This window comes from Narcine bancroftii, chromosome 8, assembly GCF_036971445.1.
Source record: "Narcine bancroftii isolate sNarBan1 chromosome 8, sNarBan1.hap1, whole genome shotgun sequence".
Lineage (NCBI taxonomy): Eukaryota > Metazoa > Chordata > Chondrichthyes > Torpediniformes > Narcinidae > Narcine > Narcine bancroftii.
Window position 1 is genome coordinate 161,005,815 of NC_091476.1, and position 17,388 is coordinate 161,023,202.

The window sequence follows — 17,388 nt, forward strand, 5'->3', positions numbered from 1 at the left end:
ATTAATTTTATTTGGTCTTGCATGAGATCACAGTGTAATGTTTCAAAACAAAATTCATAAACTTGAATTCACAATTTTAGCAAATATTAATGTCGTACTAACAGGGCAGTTTCTTTTTAAATTGTTCCTAATTCCTTGCCAACTGTATTTGCATTTTGCTAATATTACAAAAAAAATCTTGTTCCTGTTTTAATAATGCTGAAATAGACTGCAAGAGCTCTCTTTGCATATTTTGATAAGTACAAGACTTTGGGTAACTCTGTGCTACTAGCTCATAGGCCATAAGCAGTTAGCAATATAAATCTGCTGAAAGATCATTACCAATGCCTCCACAATCTCTACCACTTCTTCTTTCAGAACCTGAAGGTACTATCCATCTGGACCAGAAGACTTAACCATCTTTAGACCATTCAGTTTTCTGAACACATTCTCCTTTGAAATAGTAACTGCACTGGCTTCCCTTTCCTGATACCCTTTGTTAGCTGCCACACTGCTAGTGTTTTCCACAGTGAAGACTGATGCAAGATACTCATTTAGTTCCTCTGCCATCTCCTTGTCTCCCAATATTATTTTTCTAGCTTCATTTTCTAGTGATATCTACTCTCACCTTTTATATATAAAGAAGCTCTGATATTAGTTGCTAGCCTACTTAATCATTTCCCTCCTTATGAATTTTTAGTCACCTTCTGTAAGTTTTTTAAAACTTCCAATCCTCTACTGTCCCATTAATTTTTGCTTCCTTGTATGTTGTCTCTGCATTTACATTGGCTTTGATTTCCCATTCGAATTTTTCTTCTATTTTGGTATGTATTTAGCTTGTACCTTCTCCATTTCTTGCAGAAATTCCATCCATTGCTGCTCTGCTTTCTTCCCTACTTGTCCCTTCCAATCTACTTTGGCCATTTCCTCTCCTGCCACTGTAATTCCCTTTATTTTAATTTCTCCTTGTTAAATCTCAAATTGAACTCAATCATATTCTGATCACTGCCCCTTAATGGTTCCTTTAAGCTCTCTAATCATGACGCAACACCCACTCCAGTACAGCAGATTGCCTCATGGACTCATCAACAAGCTGCTCTAAAAATCCATCTCTTAGGCTTTCTACAAAATCTCTTCAGATCCAGTCCCAACCTGATTTTCACAATCTACTTGCTTGTTAAAATCCCCCCCCTGTGACTACCATACATTGCCCTTCGGACATGCCTTTTCTATCTGCTGTTGCAAGTCATCCACTTCGCAGCTACAATTTGGAGGTCTGTATACAACGGCCAATAGTGTCTATCTTTGCCATTTAGGAATTTTCCTAAACAAATTCAATAGAATTAGCCCTATGATGGTTGGCCTGTCATCGGTATTATTATCTTTGGTGTGACAAATTATCAGAAGCCACTTTTCAGTTGTTGGAATCAGAGAGGCCTGCGAGTTCTTGCACAAAAATCCCTGAACATTACCATGGCAGAACAGCATATACAGATTCCAAGGGACAATTAGTATTTAATGAAACTAAGAATCCATTGTTGAACTTTCATTGAAACTCTTGATAACAAATGGGTTATGTTTTTATCGACATTCATAAGTTGAATTTTTTTCTATGTTAGAAAATACACAAAATTAAGCCAATAATGTTGCCATTACTCCACAATAATGAATGGCATCAAAATCACAAGTCAGATAAAGTAGAACTAAAAGTGGAAGGAGACAGGAAATTAGTTCTGCCATTCATAGGAACAAATATATTCATGCAAAGGAATTTTGAATTTGAATTATGGGAGTTTGCTGCTATATATGGGGTTCCATAAAGCAGGTGTTTGTAACTCTGAGACTACCTGTGGTACATAGTTGACTTTTTTTTAAGGAAGTGCTCTTTCTCTGTTTAAGATTTTGTTTAATAAACAGTAGGTTTGCATGGAATTGGGACAAAGATCAACCTGTCTTATGAGGCTCTTCTCTTATAAGTGAGGAGAGGTGACAATACAGGTCTACAAGATTATCAGGGGCATGGATAGGGTAGACACCTTTCTCCCAGGTGATCACCACAGGTCATCTGTTCAAGGGGAGGGGAAGAAAGTTTAGAGATGTCAGGGGTACGTTTAGTGGATGACTAGAATATATTGCCAGGGGTGGTTGGAACAATAGGGACATTTAAAAGAGGCAGATGGATGCAAGGAAAATAGAGGGTTATAGGTGTGAAGTAGGGAAGGTTTAGTTTGTCGAGTCGGTTTGAATAGGTCAGCACAACATTGTGGGCTAAAGGGCCTGTATTGTGCTGTAGTGTTCAATGTAGGTAAGATTGACTAGACAGGATATAAAGAGGATTCAAAGGTATACAGACAACTGACTGTGGGTGAGAATGTGGCAAAATTTAAATGTCCCTGTAAACAAGTTGCTGAAGGCCAATAAGCAGATACAAGTGATTGAGAGGGGAATTATATATTTACTCTCATTACAAGAGAGTTTGATAACAGGAGTAAGAAGAGTTTATTACAATTGAGAATTGTGTATGGATTGGTTTCTTTCCTGGATTGTTTCCAGAGCAAGTGGGTTTGCAGTTTGAGGAGAGTTGGAATACACTAGGACTGTTCTTTGGAATGTAGAAGATCTCATTGAAACATAAAATTCTTTAAGATCTTTACAGTCGAGATGCAGGAAATAGATTTCTCTTGACTGAAAGAGTTGGGGCCTGGGGTAACAAAGAATAATGGACATGCTGTTTAAAACGGAGATGAGGAGAAATTCCTTCATTAAGAGTGGTGAAACTTTAGATGTCTCTATCCCTTATTATCTTCTAAAACTAAAATCAATAGATTTCCAGGTATTAAGAGAAGTAAGGGATAAGGGGATTGTGCACAAAAATGGCACCGAGGTGTAAGATGAGCCATGGTCTTGGATGTCAGAGCATTTGGACCCACTCTTAGTCATATTTCCTATGTTCAAAAACAGGGATTAAATTACAAACTCAAATTTTGTACCACTATTGTAAGCAAATGGTAAAATATCACCAATAGATAGATGTCTTAGAGTATTAAAATTTTGGTTTGAACGGGCTCATGGTCTCAATACTGACACTTTTAGGTTTCTAATTTTACTGATGGTGAAGTGCCAAGCAAAATTCCAGGAAAACGGTCTTTGTATCACAGCATTCTTCCATTTCTAAATGTCAAAAACCCTCAGATGCTGCAGATCTGAAAGAAAATCAGATATTGCTGGAATCCACCGGACACTCAACTTCCCTGGTAAGAAAACAGTTAACATTTTAAGTTGGATATCCTTTATAGAACTCGGAGGAGAGGAAATTCGATTAAAATCAAGCCGCAAGGACAGAGTGCCATGTCTCAACTGCTTGAGACTAACTGCTTTTCTTTCCAAGTTTCAAATAAACACCTTTGACCTTTTGTCTTTCCAAAATTGCCACCTGCTGTTCTGTTCTAATTCCTCCAGCCCACCTGATGACTGTTCAGAGATTCTATAAAACCCGTTTTCTTAAATATGGGCAAAAATTTTAAGCATAACTAACTTTTTTAAAAAACATACCTAGATAACTGCATCTATATTTTAATCGTGTGTGTGTATATATAATAGATATATATTTTTTTTTTGTCTTTTTTTTCAAGAGCTTCATAAAGACAACTCTATTTTCTTAACATACTCTAAATGGGCATGCACTTAAATTTGCAAGCAATGTTCTGACCTCTACTGGATCTATTTAACTGTTGTCTGAAGTATAGACAAAAGCAATGTACAGAATTAAACTTATGGTTTTGTTATTTTTGTCAGTTGATTGTAAAATAGTAGAAATGTTACAAATGACATACATCTTTCACTGTAGTTATTTTAAATATAAAGGAGTCTCAATGAGAAGGGAAAGTGCATAGTTTTTACTGAAATTAAAATTAATGACTGACCCTATCTCCAGAATCTGAATTTATTGTCATGAGCATGTCACAAAATGTCTTGTTTTGTGGCATCGTCACAGTGCAAACATTTACATAAGCCATCTTACAAAATAAATAAAACTAGTGCAAGAAAAGTAAGTCAAAGTAAGACAATGTCTGCGGTTCATTCAGGCATCTGACGGCAGAGGGGAAGAAGTCGTCCCTGTGCACTCAGCGGCACATCTTCAGGCTCCTGTACCTTTTCCCCGATGGTAGCAGAGTAAAGAGGGCGCAGCCTGGGTGGTGGGGGATCCTTGAGGATAGAGGCTGCTTTCTTAAGTTGTAGATGCCCTCGACGGAGTGAAGCCCATAATATCGCTGGCCAAGTTAACCACCCTCCAGATGTTTTTTTTTAATCTTGAGCATACCAGTCAGTGATGCAACAGCCAGAATGCCCTTCACAGTAAGTACACCTGTAGAAGTTTTTGAGAGTCTTGGGTGACTCCTCACCAAGTTGAGCCTTTTTGGTGATGGCATGGACGTGGAGGGTCCAGGACAGATCCTCACTCTCAGGAATTTGAAGTTCTTGACCCTCTCCCTCTGCAAACGAGTAATTGAAGTTGGGTGGCTGGCGTGACCTAAAAGCTGTGCTGTCAAAAACAATGGCAACTTTTCAATTGCAACAACTCCAGGTTGTTCCCAACGCGCTGACGTCAGACGTAGCGGCCATTTTTGTGTGAATAGTAACGCGAGCATGACGTCAAACCTTTCGCCCGGAAAGTTTATGAATCAGAGGGGCGATCGTCATTTCCGGCGGTTAGGTGACTGCTTTTCCGGTTGGTGAGACGCTGGAGGAGTGTAGGTGATAATTAAAAAAGAAGGCGAAAGCGGCGGAAAAAAAAAAGTAAGAGCGTGAGCGGGGCCGGGCGACGAGCAAGTGAAGGAGGCAGCGAAGGCCACAGATTCCGCACATCACCCCCGCCCGCCCCGTCGCGACCGAGAGGATCGTTGCGGCCCCGGCGCTGAGGAGGTGGACCAGCCGGGAGGGACGGTCCTTCGCAGCCGGCCTTCCTTCTCCTCCTCCCCCCCATTCACCGGGCACCGCGAACCGGCCCGACCTGCCGCCGGCACCGAGCCGCCGGCTGCTCCCATCCGTCAAGAGGCCGCTGCAAAGCAAACGAAGGAGCGTGTGGAGGAAGGGGCTCCATGAATGGAAATCGGAACCCCAGGTATGGGAGGCCGCGCCGCCGGACCCTGGGGCGGGGGGGCGGGGTGGGGGGGGAGGATGCTAGACGGGCAGGGGGATTGAGGTGTAGTGCCAGGGGGATTCAAACTCCTCCACACAATAGGGCAGCAAAGTAGTTGGGATATTTATAAAAGGCCCACTGGGAAAGGAAAAGAAACGTCAAAGTTAAGCAGGGAGATCCATGCATTAAACGCCGATCGTTTGCCAGTCCAGAAACTTAACTAGTTTTGTTGGGACTTCTTTGCGTTCTCTCTTGGGCGGGGCGGGGGAAGAATCGAGGAACCCCGCTCAATGCTCTGTTGGAAATGTGCTGTCACCTTTCATTTTTATTAAGTTCGTATTGTTACTGAGAGCCAAATGAGTTTCATCGGGGAATCCATTCATCGGATTTAAACACCGGGTTACTCGGATTGCCTTGTACTTATAAATATTGCAGAAAACAGTGGCACGGTGGGGGAAGAGCCACGCTCAGTAATTTGTCTCGATTCTTATTCAAAATCTAACATCATTCCTGATCTGCTAACTGGTTTTTCCCCGTCTTGATTGTAAACAGAAGATATTGAAAAAGTAACAGAAAACCATTTCTTCACTTGGAAATTATATAATAGAATAGCATGAATTTGAGGGAATCATTTGCAGGTTAATTAAGTGCTACTTGCTGTTCAATGAATTGATTGCACCAACCAGTAACAAAAAAAAATCTAAATATTTTTGTGGTCATTCATACAAAAGTGACATGTTAATAATTCTTATGGTTAAAATAGCTTAAATATATTAGTTTTAAAAACCTGATGCATGAGTCATTTCATGAAATATTTGGAGGCATTTACAGTGATTGACTAATGGGTAAGTTGGCAACATGAGCTTTGACACATTTATTGAAATGTTTGAAGAAACTGGTTGATAACGCTTTTCCAAATGAACACTTAAGTCTGTGTGCTCATAGTTTATGTTACCAAGAACACACTGTATGAGTAAGGTGAAATTCCTTTGGATCATTTCTATATGCATCTTGCAACAATTACTTGCCACGCTAAGAGTCCAGATTTTAGAACAAAATCCCATAATTCTGAGCAGTATACATACAGCACTGAGAATGTGGGCTTCACTTGATTTTCTAATCGTTGATGAATTAAGTATTACAGGTTCTGAGGCAACATTCTCATGTTAATGTAATGAAAGTGCTTGTCTTTAAATTCAGTACCTATAAAATCTTTCACTTTTAAATAAGCTGTCTTTTCCCAGAAACATGGGAGGTGAATTGAGGTTTTCCACTCTTTATGAATTAGCCACAAGGATGTGCGCAGAGTGGCTTTATAATTATTTTCTCTTTGGCAAGATCTATGCCGAAATTGCTGACTTGATTCGTACAATCCACATGGTCAAAAGCATTTGGGTGATGAAGATATTTAATTATGTTGCTCTTTTGTTGATCCAACTGGCACTTTTTCTCCCAATTTTTTTGTAATAGAAATACATATAATCTTATGAGATAGATGTATTCAGAAATTCTTCGCCAGCAGATGTATATAATTGACAATTTTAGTTTAATTTACTAAACAATTGCAAGTTTACCATATTCAATAATGGGCAAGACCAGAAGTGATAAGTATTTTGTTTGGTTGTAGCAGTGCTCATTTGGCTAAATTAGTTAATCCTTTATCTTTTGGTAGCTTGCTTTCACTGAAGGATGACACTCTTGTGTCTTAGATTTCTTTAACATTTAGAGATCCGACACAGTTACTGGCCCACGCGCTTGTGCTGCCCAAATACCCCAATTAACCTACTACCTCCATATGTTTTGAAGGGTGGGAGTAAATTCACGCAGACAGGGTGAACGTACAAATTTCTTACAATCGTTTAAATTTAAATATATTCTTGTAAAATATTCTAACAATACCTAGTCCTAACTTGTTCTGGATGAGTGTAAAAGTTGAGATAAGTTTACTGAACATTTTTCTATGAAAAATCAGTCTGCTTCAGTTGAAAATAGAAGATTCTTTTCAGGTGAGCTTGTAAGTCTAGTTAGCCTTTATATTTTGATGGTAATTCAATTTGCTCAATACACTACAACCAACTTCCCTCCCCACATCATGTGCATGTAGTCGCATTTAAAGTCATAAATGTAATGCGAATCAGGCAGGCTACATTTGGCTTCTTGTTTTGTTGTGTGTGTGTGTGTGTTCATCCAAATATGTTGAGAATATTCCATTGTGCTCAAAGAATACTTGTGATGAAAAGCCTTTGAGGATCAGACATTAAATTGCTTATTCATTGTTGCATAATATTGTTGAGAAATTGTCATTGGTCATGCACTTGTGTGACATGTAAATTACTTGTCATCTCTGTCTGAATGGTATCCAATTTTTGCTGTGTATAAGCATAGATTGCTTCATTTTGGGAGAAGCTGAAAATAGAAATGAACACAAGCTGAAAATAGAAATGAACACACCAATCAGCGTTGTATATCCCCACTTATGATTGATAAAAGTTCAAAATTTGGACTTGGAAAATGTCTGATAGGGTAATACTACACTAATAGGGTAAAAACACAATGCTGGAGGAACTAAGCAGGTCAAACAGTGTACTTTATATAGCAAAGATAAATAACCATCAAGGTATAAGCAAAATGTAGGCAATCACCTGAATAAAATGGTGGGGGGAGGGGCTGGGAGGAGCAAAGGCCCACAGGCAAGAGGTAATAGGAGGGAGGGCACAAGAGAAAACAGTGGGAGGGGGGAGATAGCTCTGCAAATGGAGAGGGAAGGGGGTGGAGAGCTGGAGGAAAAGAGACAGAGGGATAGGCAGAGAGGGAGAATAAATTTAAATTTAGACATACAGCACAGTAACAGGCCATTTTGGCCTGTGAGTCCGTACCGCCCAATTTACACCCACTTGACCTACAAGCCTGATATGTTTCAAACGGTGGGAGGAAACTGGAGTCCCTGGGGAAAACCACGCAGACACAGGGAGAATATGTAAACTCCTTACAGACAGCATTGGATTTGAATCCCGTTCCCGATCAATGGCACTGTAACATTGTGGTGCTGTAACATTGTTGCGCTGACCGCTATGCCAGTGGTTCTCAACCTTTTTCTTTCCACTCACATACCACTTTAAGTATTCCCTATGCCATAGAGGCTCTGTGATTAATATGGGATTGCTTAAGGTGGTATGTGGGTGGAAAGGAAAAAGTTGGAAAATCACTGTTTTAATCATACCTAATTGTCTCGTTATGTGCACAGTTTCATAACTCCAAAGAAAATGGGGCAAAGACCATTTTCTCAAGCAAAATATTTTTGTTATAACTGGGTCTAGAGCAGTGATTCTCAACTTTCCCTTTCCATTCACATACCACCTTAAGCAATCCCTTACTAATCACAGAACACTGATGGCATAGGGATTATTAAAGGTGGTATGTGAGTGGAGAGAAAAAGGTTGAGAACCACTGGACTATGCCAACCATGGCACCCCTCATACAATGGGGAGTGGTCTGGCACTGGAGATGTGGATGTTAATGCCGTCTAATGGAGTGGAGAGTCTAATGTCTTGGGGCTAAGATTATGAGCAACTCTCTTGTTCTTGATGTGAATGTAGTTAGAGGAAAGTTTACATCCTGATGCACATGGAGTTCAATTTAACTGGGGCCTCAATGAAGTCATGGGCTCTGAGCATGCCACTTGAAATCAGCTGTTTTGTCTATGTTTGTTCAAAGGCTGTGATCAAATTTAGAGCTGATTGGGCCTGGTAGATAGGAAACTGAGCTGGTGATTGGTGAGTAAGTTGATACCAGAATTGATGACACTTTGTCACTAAGATCATCAAATAGTAATTGCCCAGATTAAATTTTGCCTGCTTTTTGAAGATGTTTTGAACCCGGACAGTGTTGGGTTCTTCAGAAAGATGCCATTGCTGCTGTTGGAATTCATTGGTTTTGGTTTGAACATAGAATCCAGCTGTAGATGTTATTACAGACAATAGCTGTTTCTGTATCGAGTATGCTGAGTTATTTCTTGATGACATTTTAAAATTTGGACATACAGCATGGTAACAGGCCCTTCTGGACATGAACCCATGCTGTCAAAATACCCCAATTAACCTACAAGCCCTGTATGTTTTGAAGGCTGGGAGGAAACTGCAGCATCTGGAGGAAACCTGCGTAGACAAAGTGAAAGCATACAAGCTCCTTACAGACAGTGTGGGATTCGAACCTGGGTCGTTGGCGCTTAATAGAGTTGCACTGACCACTACACTAACCGTGCCACCCAAATGTAGAGTGAATCAAAAAAGCTCTGAGTGGGGAATTCAAAAGGCAGCTGCATACAATTACACATTTCCTAGCCATAGTCTTTTGGACTCTGCTGGGCTCCTTCATTGATGAATGGTGACATGGAGCAATTCTTATCTGTTACTTCTCAAATGCTAATGCCATTTTCAACTGTTAGTGTTGGAGCTTTAGGACTTTGATTTCATCCATTGTTTCAGGGCATCATTGAGCTCTGTTTATATCTCATGGTTTTTGCTGCTCAACATTCACACAGTCCATATTGCAGCCTCACTAAGTTGGCATCTTGCATTTAGATATGACTGGAACTTTTCCATCATGCTCTTTCACACTTTTTTTTAATGTAATTTTTTTTAATTTTTCACACTATGAACCATACTTACCAAAATACACACAAACATTTCCCTCTTGAATATACAGTCATTTTCTCCCCTTTTCCCCCCCTCCCTTCCCTCCCTCCTTCACCCCCCCCTCCCCACCCACTCAACATTCAACATATATGATACATTAAACCCATTAAACAATGTCTTCACACAATGAAAATAAACAAGAAAATTGTGTTATCTACTTTTACACACTGGGTCAGTTCATTTCGTCGTCTTCTCCTTCTGTCATTTTAGGGGGTGGAGGTCCACGGTAGGACTTCTCTGTTGTGTTCCATGTACGGTTCCCAAATTTGTTTGAATACTGTGATGTTATTTCTTAAATTATATGTTATTTTTTCCAATGGAATACATTTATTCATTTCTATGTACCATTGCTGTATTCTCAGGCTCTCTTCTGATTTCCAGGTTGACATAAATCATTTTTTTGCTACAGCTAAGGCTATCATAATAAATCTTTTTTGTGCTCCATCCAAATCGAGTCCAAGTTCTTTACTTCTTATATTACTTAGAAGAAAGATCTCTAGATTTTTTAGTATATTGCTTTTTGTGATTTTATTTAATACCTGATCTAGATCTTCCCAAAACTTTACCACTTTCTCACATGCCCAAATTGCATGTACTGTTGTTCCCTTTTCCTTCTTACAGGGAAAACATCTGTCTGATACTGTTGGGTCCCATTTATTTAACTTTTGGGGCGTGGTGTCTAGCCTGTGTAACCAATTATATTGTATATGCTCTTTCACACTTGATGTTGCGTTGAGCTACTGGCTCATTGGTAATGTTAGAGGAAAAGTATGCTGGATTGGAGACCGCTGTTAAATGTAATTTTGCAGTTCTCATCAATGTCCAGTCTTAAGCAGTATATTTAGTGTCATGGTGATGTTATAAATGGAAACAGGTTTCTGAAGAATGGTTTTTATCGCCACATGGACAGTATTGTAGTCTCTCCTATGATGGGTTGATATATTTTTGACATGTAATCTCATGGGACTGTCAAGCAATTTTTTTTTTACTCAAATTGATGAAACAGCAATGAATTGGGTTCTAGTGTTTCTGAAAAGATAGAGAAATAGAACCCCCAGTCAATGTTCCCTCTAATTTTTAGTTGTCAGTGTGCACAAAAATCTTATATTGTGCAATTTTTTTTTTTTCTTGTGACAAAACTATGTGCACACTGTAAACTTGAAATTGTTTCAAGATCATTTTGACTAGCCTGTCTCTCATGGCTAATAAAACCATATTGGTATGTTTTCATATAATATAAGTATGATGGCATTCTAAGAAAAGAGATTATTTTCAATAAGTATAATTATTAATTACTACATTCTTTTAGGTAACTAACCTTTACATATTAATTTCCTTTGCGCACTAGTTGCAAACCGTGTGTGCACGTACACATGCACAGCTTAGAGAGAAAACTGTCCCCAGTCCCATAGAATGCATATTTACCAATATGTGGGAAATAGCTGATGTTTCTTTCATCCACATCCAGAAAGTATCAACTGGAAGGAATTAAGATTCAGATTCTGGGCCTTAGCAAATAAATTCAAATATTACATTGACAACAAATTGCAGGAAGTGATTACCCCACTGTTTAAGTGTTTGTAGGCAGAGAGGAATGAGTGACAATTAGGCAGATTGAAAGGACTAGTCAGTTAATGCAAGTGTGTCCTGGATGTATTATGCTCTCTTACCAGAAAATATTTTTAAATACTGGATAAGGAAGAGGTGGTAGTTCCTCAAGAATACAACAAAATTTAAGTCCACAGCTCCACAGTTAAAGCAGCTGCACAGAGAGGAGAAAGAAAAGAGAGTTACATTGATGAGGGATTTAGGGGAGAGATGAGTATTGTTTTGGCAACAAAAATGAGGATAATGCATTGCTTCCCATATCCTAGGATGTCACAGAGCACTGGCAGAACATTCCGAGGTGGTAGAGGAGATTGTGATTCATGTTGAAGCCAATGACCTGGCCAGAAAGAATGATGGGCAGCAAGTTGATTATGGGGAGCTATGGAGGAAATTACGGAGCAGGATCTCAAAGGTCGTAATATCTGGGGCATCGATGATGCTGCACGCCATTGAGTAAATGGGAGGATAGAACAAATAAACATATGGCTAAAGGAATGGCGCAGGAGGCATAGTTTTAGATACTTGCAGCACTAATCGGCACAAGCTCAGGAAGTCTCATCTCATTTGAGTAAATATTGGTTTCTCTGTGGGAGGTTTGTGCCTTTAAGAAGGGTTTAAGCTAATTTACAGGAAAGGAAACTAGGGCAGTGTCAAAAGAGAAAGGGGAAAATGTGATGTGGAAAGTAAAATTTTAGTAAATGAGGCTGAAAGGCACTGGAATCAAATTCCAGGAAATAAGAAAAGGCTTAATTGTTTATACTTCAGAGTAAAGATCCAGAAAATAAAGTAAATGCTTTCAGGCTATTGAAAAACATTTTTGTGTACATCAATGTGGTCATCACACATGACCTAAAAAATGGTCAAGAGCAAGTGTAATTGTGAGGAGACTGATATACTGGAAAAATCAACGATGGGTTGAATTGAGAATTTTTTTAAAAATAGGTACTCACACTGAGAGGTAGACAGGCCAGTCATTCTGAAACCAGCTGGGGAAAATTGGAAAAACATCTGAGCACACCATAAGTCAACATTGCTTTCTTTGCATGGGAAGGTAGCAGTTCAAACTGCTTGGCTGAACTTTTTGAGAAAATAAATGTGGGAAGATTGCGCATTTGATGTGTTAATATGGATTTTTAAAATGCTTCTGGTTTCAAAACTTGCATGAAAGATTGATCAAGAAACTAAAAAGCCACATGATGCAAGGGAGAGTGTCATAGGGTTGAAAGGTGACTTAGTGACAGAAAGCAAAGGGGTGATGGTCAATGGGAATTTGTGACCAGGGATAGATACATCATACTACTCTTATTACCATTATCAAGCAACTTTTTAACTCTCTTATTCTAGAAAACCTTTTAAGATTGTATCCTTAAGAGATTGCTGTGTAGTTGGTAGAACTACATTGCTTTTTACAGGGATTACTCTCTGCAGCTCACTTGTCCTTCCACACTATTTGTCCTTCTGGCACTTATCTACGACTGCACCAAGTGCTACACCACCTCGTTCACCACCATTCAGGGCTCCAAACAGTCCTTCCAAGGACTGAAGTAAAGACAGCACTTCACTTAAAATCTGTACGACTTCTTTTCCTAGTGCTGCCTCCATATTGAAGTTACCAGACACGTATTGGGGGTTGCTCTATTGAGCAATTTTGCTCCATCTGTCGCAACACCCAAGATCTCCCAGTGGCCAAACAATTTAATTGCACTTCCCATTGCTGTACTGAAGTGCATGTCCATGGCCTACTGTGCTACCAAATCCAGACAAATTTGAAGAACGACTCCTTTTATTCACTTTTGACAGTCAACAGCCAGATGGCATCGACTTCTCCAATGTTCACCCCCACTCCCCACCTTACTTTCTTTCCCCCCCTTTGCATTCCTGGTCTCTCTGGCTCTATTCCTCCAATTTTCCTTGTTTTTCTCCTCCGCACCTTCACGACTTGCCTGGCACCCACACTGTCCTTCCTTGAGATCTGCATTCCCTTCCCTTCACTCCCTGATCTACTTATCTCCGAAGCTTACTTTTTCCCTCATTTCTTCCCCTTCATACTTGTATTCTATTACTTGCCAGCTTGTGTTCCTCCCACTCATCCCCTTCTATTTCATTCAGGCTCCTCCTCTCATGCTATTCCTGATGAAGTATTAAAGCCCAAAACATTGATTCATCAAAGAAGAAACTCAGGCTTGAAACATTGGTTATATATCTTGACTTTCTGAGGATACTGTGTGATCTGTCGAGTTCCTCCAGCATTTTGTGGAGGAGCTCAAACTCACCTCGTTTACTGTATTGCAGATTTTTAGGTCAACAGTGACATGGGAATTTTCCATTTATGGGGTAATTATTAAGTGAGTTTCAAATTTCTGGAACCATAAAGCATGAAGAAAATCAATTTGATTTGAACAAAATTAAGTATTGTTAAAAGTTCAGCTTTTGCCACTCCATTACTGGGTGTTTGGTTGCAGAGTAAACACATTTATTATTTATTACTCCAGAGAGAAAATAAAACTTTCACTGGAATTTTAGCCATTCTATGCTTCATTAAACAAAAAATTAAAAGTTGATGACCATAAAATATGAACACAGAGGAAATAAATTGGTATGTTTAAAAACATGACATAATTGAATGAGAATTTACTAAGCAGGATGAAAGCTGATACTAAACAGTAATACTAATACTGAACAATAAACACTCATGTCAGTGTATCATCGCAGAATGATTCATCATTGAATTAATCAAAACTTTTAAAGCATTTCTTTGTTTTCCGGTTTCCACCTCCCCATCACAACTATAATTTTTTTTAAATGCACAACATATATCTTCTTGTGAACTTGAAACAATTTACAGAATGTGACATTCAAACTTGAATGTGTGGAACACATGATTGCTAACATTCTTTTACTCTCTAAGTCATCATCAATCATGAATTGGCTAAAATTATCCTGCAAGCTTCAATTACCACAATATTATTTTGTAGAGTCGATTTTAATATATAATAAAGCAACTGATGTTATCTGACTTAAGTTATGGTCATAAAACATGGTGGAAATACTCGGCAGGTCAGACGGCTGAATGGAGAGATAAACAGTTTGATAACCTTTCATCAGAACTAAGAAAAGTTAGAAATGTCAAAGATGATTTAAGTTGCAGAAGTGGAGGAGGGTTGAAAAAACCCCAAAGAAATGTCTGTGGGGAGAGGAGCCAAATAAATCATGGTGTTCATACAGGCTAAGAGAGGGTGATGAGCCTTGTTAACTGTTGCTGATCTGTTCAGGGAGAGAGATCTGTTCAGGGAGAGATTTAATGGACAGTGCAGAGAGAACAGAAGCAGAGTTCTCACCATATCAGCTTCTACATACAGTAAACCATTTTTTGATGCTTTTGCCAACTTCAACAGCAATCCACCAGGAGCCACATTTTCTCCCTTTCTTTCAGGAATCATTTTCTTTTTGACTCTCTTGTCTGCTGTAACCTAGTTTTTTTATCATTATGCTCATGAGACTTGTTGATCATGCATTTAGAGAAATGCAACAAAGCAGCTTAATCATATAGAACATCATCGGATCCTTACAATAACATTCACACATTCTTAAATACAAGCCAATAATAAGAGATGCTTTTCTTGATGAACCAAGGTATAGAATGTAAGGCATGCCAGAACATTAATTGAAGCAGTTTGAATCCTGAGTGATTAGTAGCCCTTTTCCAAATATTGCTTGAACAATGAGCCAAATGCCTCCTGTCGAGTGTGGATTATTTTAAAAGTTTCTACTTGATTTGGGGGTAATTAATAGTTTTACACTTGCACTTTATGGATTTTATTTTGGCCCTTGGATCATCATTTACAAATGATTTGCATAGACTGAGATAATTAGCTTGGGCTGGTGCTGTGTTTATTCATTTAGTTTATGTTGGGATAGCTTTAATATAACTTAGTTTATGTTGAGATGGCTTTAATACAACTTAGTCTTTGGTTTCAGCCTTTTATTCAAGATTTATTGAAATAATTAATTTAATTTTCCCTCCCATACCTGACTGTGAAACAGCCAGCCACCACACCTCTGTAGAAATTTGCCAGGGTTTCTGGTGTCATACCAAACCTCCGCGAATTGGGCCTCAGTATTGCTAGTCCAGTAACACATTATGCTACTCTTACTACCATTATCAAACAATTCTTTAATTCTTTCTTATTCTGGAAAAAAAACTGTAAAGTTAGTTCCTAATTTCTGCTTCTGGATCCTGTAACAGGATCTTTGTTTTTTTTTTGTTTTTCTGACAGAGTTAAAGGATCCTTTTCCTTCTGTTTTTTCAAGAATCTCAATATCATATCCTTCATAGCACTGGGAGAGTATCATACCTTCCAAACTTGATCCTTACTGCAATGATTAGTATCTGTGGTATAAACTCCTTGCATTTGCCACCTTACTGCTTTTATACTTTTTGGTAGTCTGTCTTCTCTGTGCCCTAAGTCTGTTGAATATTTTAGTCAAGTTTATTGTCATCTGATTGTACACGTAAAACTCGATGAAACAGCGTTCTCCAGTACTTGCTGCAAAACATGTAGAAACACAAGCAGACAAAACACACATGCAGACAAACAATACATACACAGGACAATGATTTCATCTATATATATAAATAAATAGATTGTGTTTCAGGATTATGAGAGTTTTGGGTGGTTAGTGTGAGGAGTTCCTTTGGTGGTTCAGCCTTCTCATTGCCTGTGGGATGAAGCTGTTCCTCAGTTTAATGGTGCTGGCTCTGATCCTCCCGTTTCTCTTCCCTGACAGGAGCAGCTGAAAGATGCTGTGTTCAGGGAGGAAGGGGTCCTCAATGTTTGTGCATCCTCGTCAGGAAGGGGTCCTCAATGTTTGTGCATCCTCGTCAGACAACGGTCCTGGTATATCTCATTGATAGGGAGGGAAGGGGTGGGGAGGAAGACTCTATTGATCCTCTCTGCCAATCTTACGGTCCTGTGGATTGACTTCTGATCCATTTCTCTGCAGCAACTGTACCACACTGTGATATAGCGGCCAGGACGCTGTCAATAGAGCTCTTATAGAAGCCTGACATAATGATGACTGGTAGCCTTGCAGTTACTGTGGCACCTTCCTGACAAGTGAGGAGATGTTGAGTGTCTTGGTGCTCACTATTACAGAGTTGTTGGTGTGTAGTGGAGGGTGGCCATTCCTGGCCGTCCTGAAGACCACGATCATCTCCTTTGTCTTGTCTACGTTGAGACTCAGGTTGTTACTCTCACACCATCTCGCAAGATTTTCCACCTCTTTTCTGTATTGTGACTCATCATTATTGCTGCTGAGGCCGACTACTGTTGTATCATAAGGAAACTTAATGACATTATTGGAGATGGATTTGGCGATGTCGTCATGGGACAGTAGTGTGTGCAGGTTGATGTGTTTTATGCCTTGTTTAACAGCTATATTGGATGTTCTGCAAATTGTTCTTCTCTTGTGCAACAAATATAACATTTTAAGCAATTTTCCAACAATCTATCGGAGGGTTTTCCAGTCTGATTTCATTCTTGAGAACTTAAAATTGTTCAATTGCCCTTGGATGTTAACCAAAAAAAATCTCTCCCTCTCTTTCCAGTGATCTTGTCTGGAAACCCATTCTTGAGGGAGATGAATTGAGGATAACATTTGAGTTTCGTCCAATAGAGAATTGAATCTTGATGAAAGGATTTGACTCAAAATGTTGACTCACCATTTCTATCTGGCTTGCTAAGTTCCACTGACACAGTAAGCGTGGCAGTTAGTGCTACGCTGTTACAACGCCAGCGATTGGGGCCAGGCTTCAAATCTCTCGCTGTCTGAAAAGACTTTGTACATTTTCCCCATGTCTGTGTGGGTTTATTCTGGGTGCTCCAGTTTCCTCCCACCATTCAAAATGTACCAGAGGTTGTAGGTTAATATAGAACTAATTTGGCAACACAGGCTCATGGACCAAAT

The 17,388-nt window shown here is 39.3% G+C and overlaps 1 protein-coding gene across 2 annotated transcripts in view; it reads left to right on the forward strand.

The window, feature by feature from the left end:
• The first annotated feature begins 4,026 nt into the window (after positions 1-4,026).
• The window catches only part of LOC138741498 (protein argonaute-3), a 79,046-nt gene continuing 65,684 nt past the window's right edge, over positions 4,027-17,388 (forward strand). The window contains exon 1 of one of the 2 annotated variants that reach the window (XM_069895689.1): positions 4,027-5,101. In XM_069895689.1, the coding sequence (XP_069751790.1) occupies positions 5,083-5,101 (19 nt within the window). In that variant the 5' untranslated portion in view covers positions 4,027-5,082. The remainder of the gene's footprint in view (positions 5,102-17,388) is intronic. The other variant, XM_069895690.1, reaches the window with a different exon arrangement.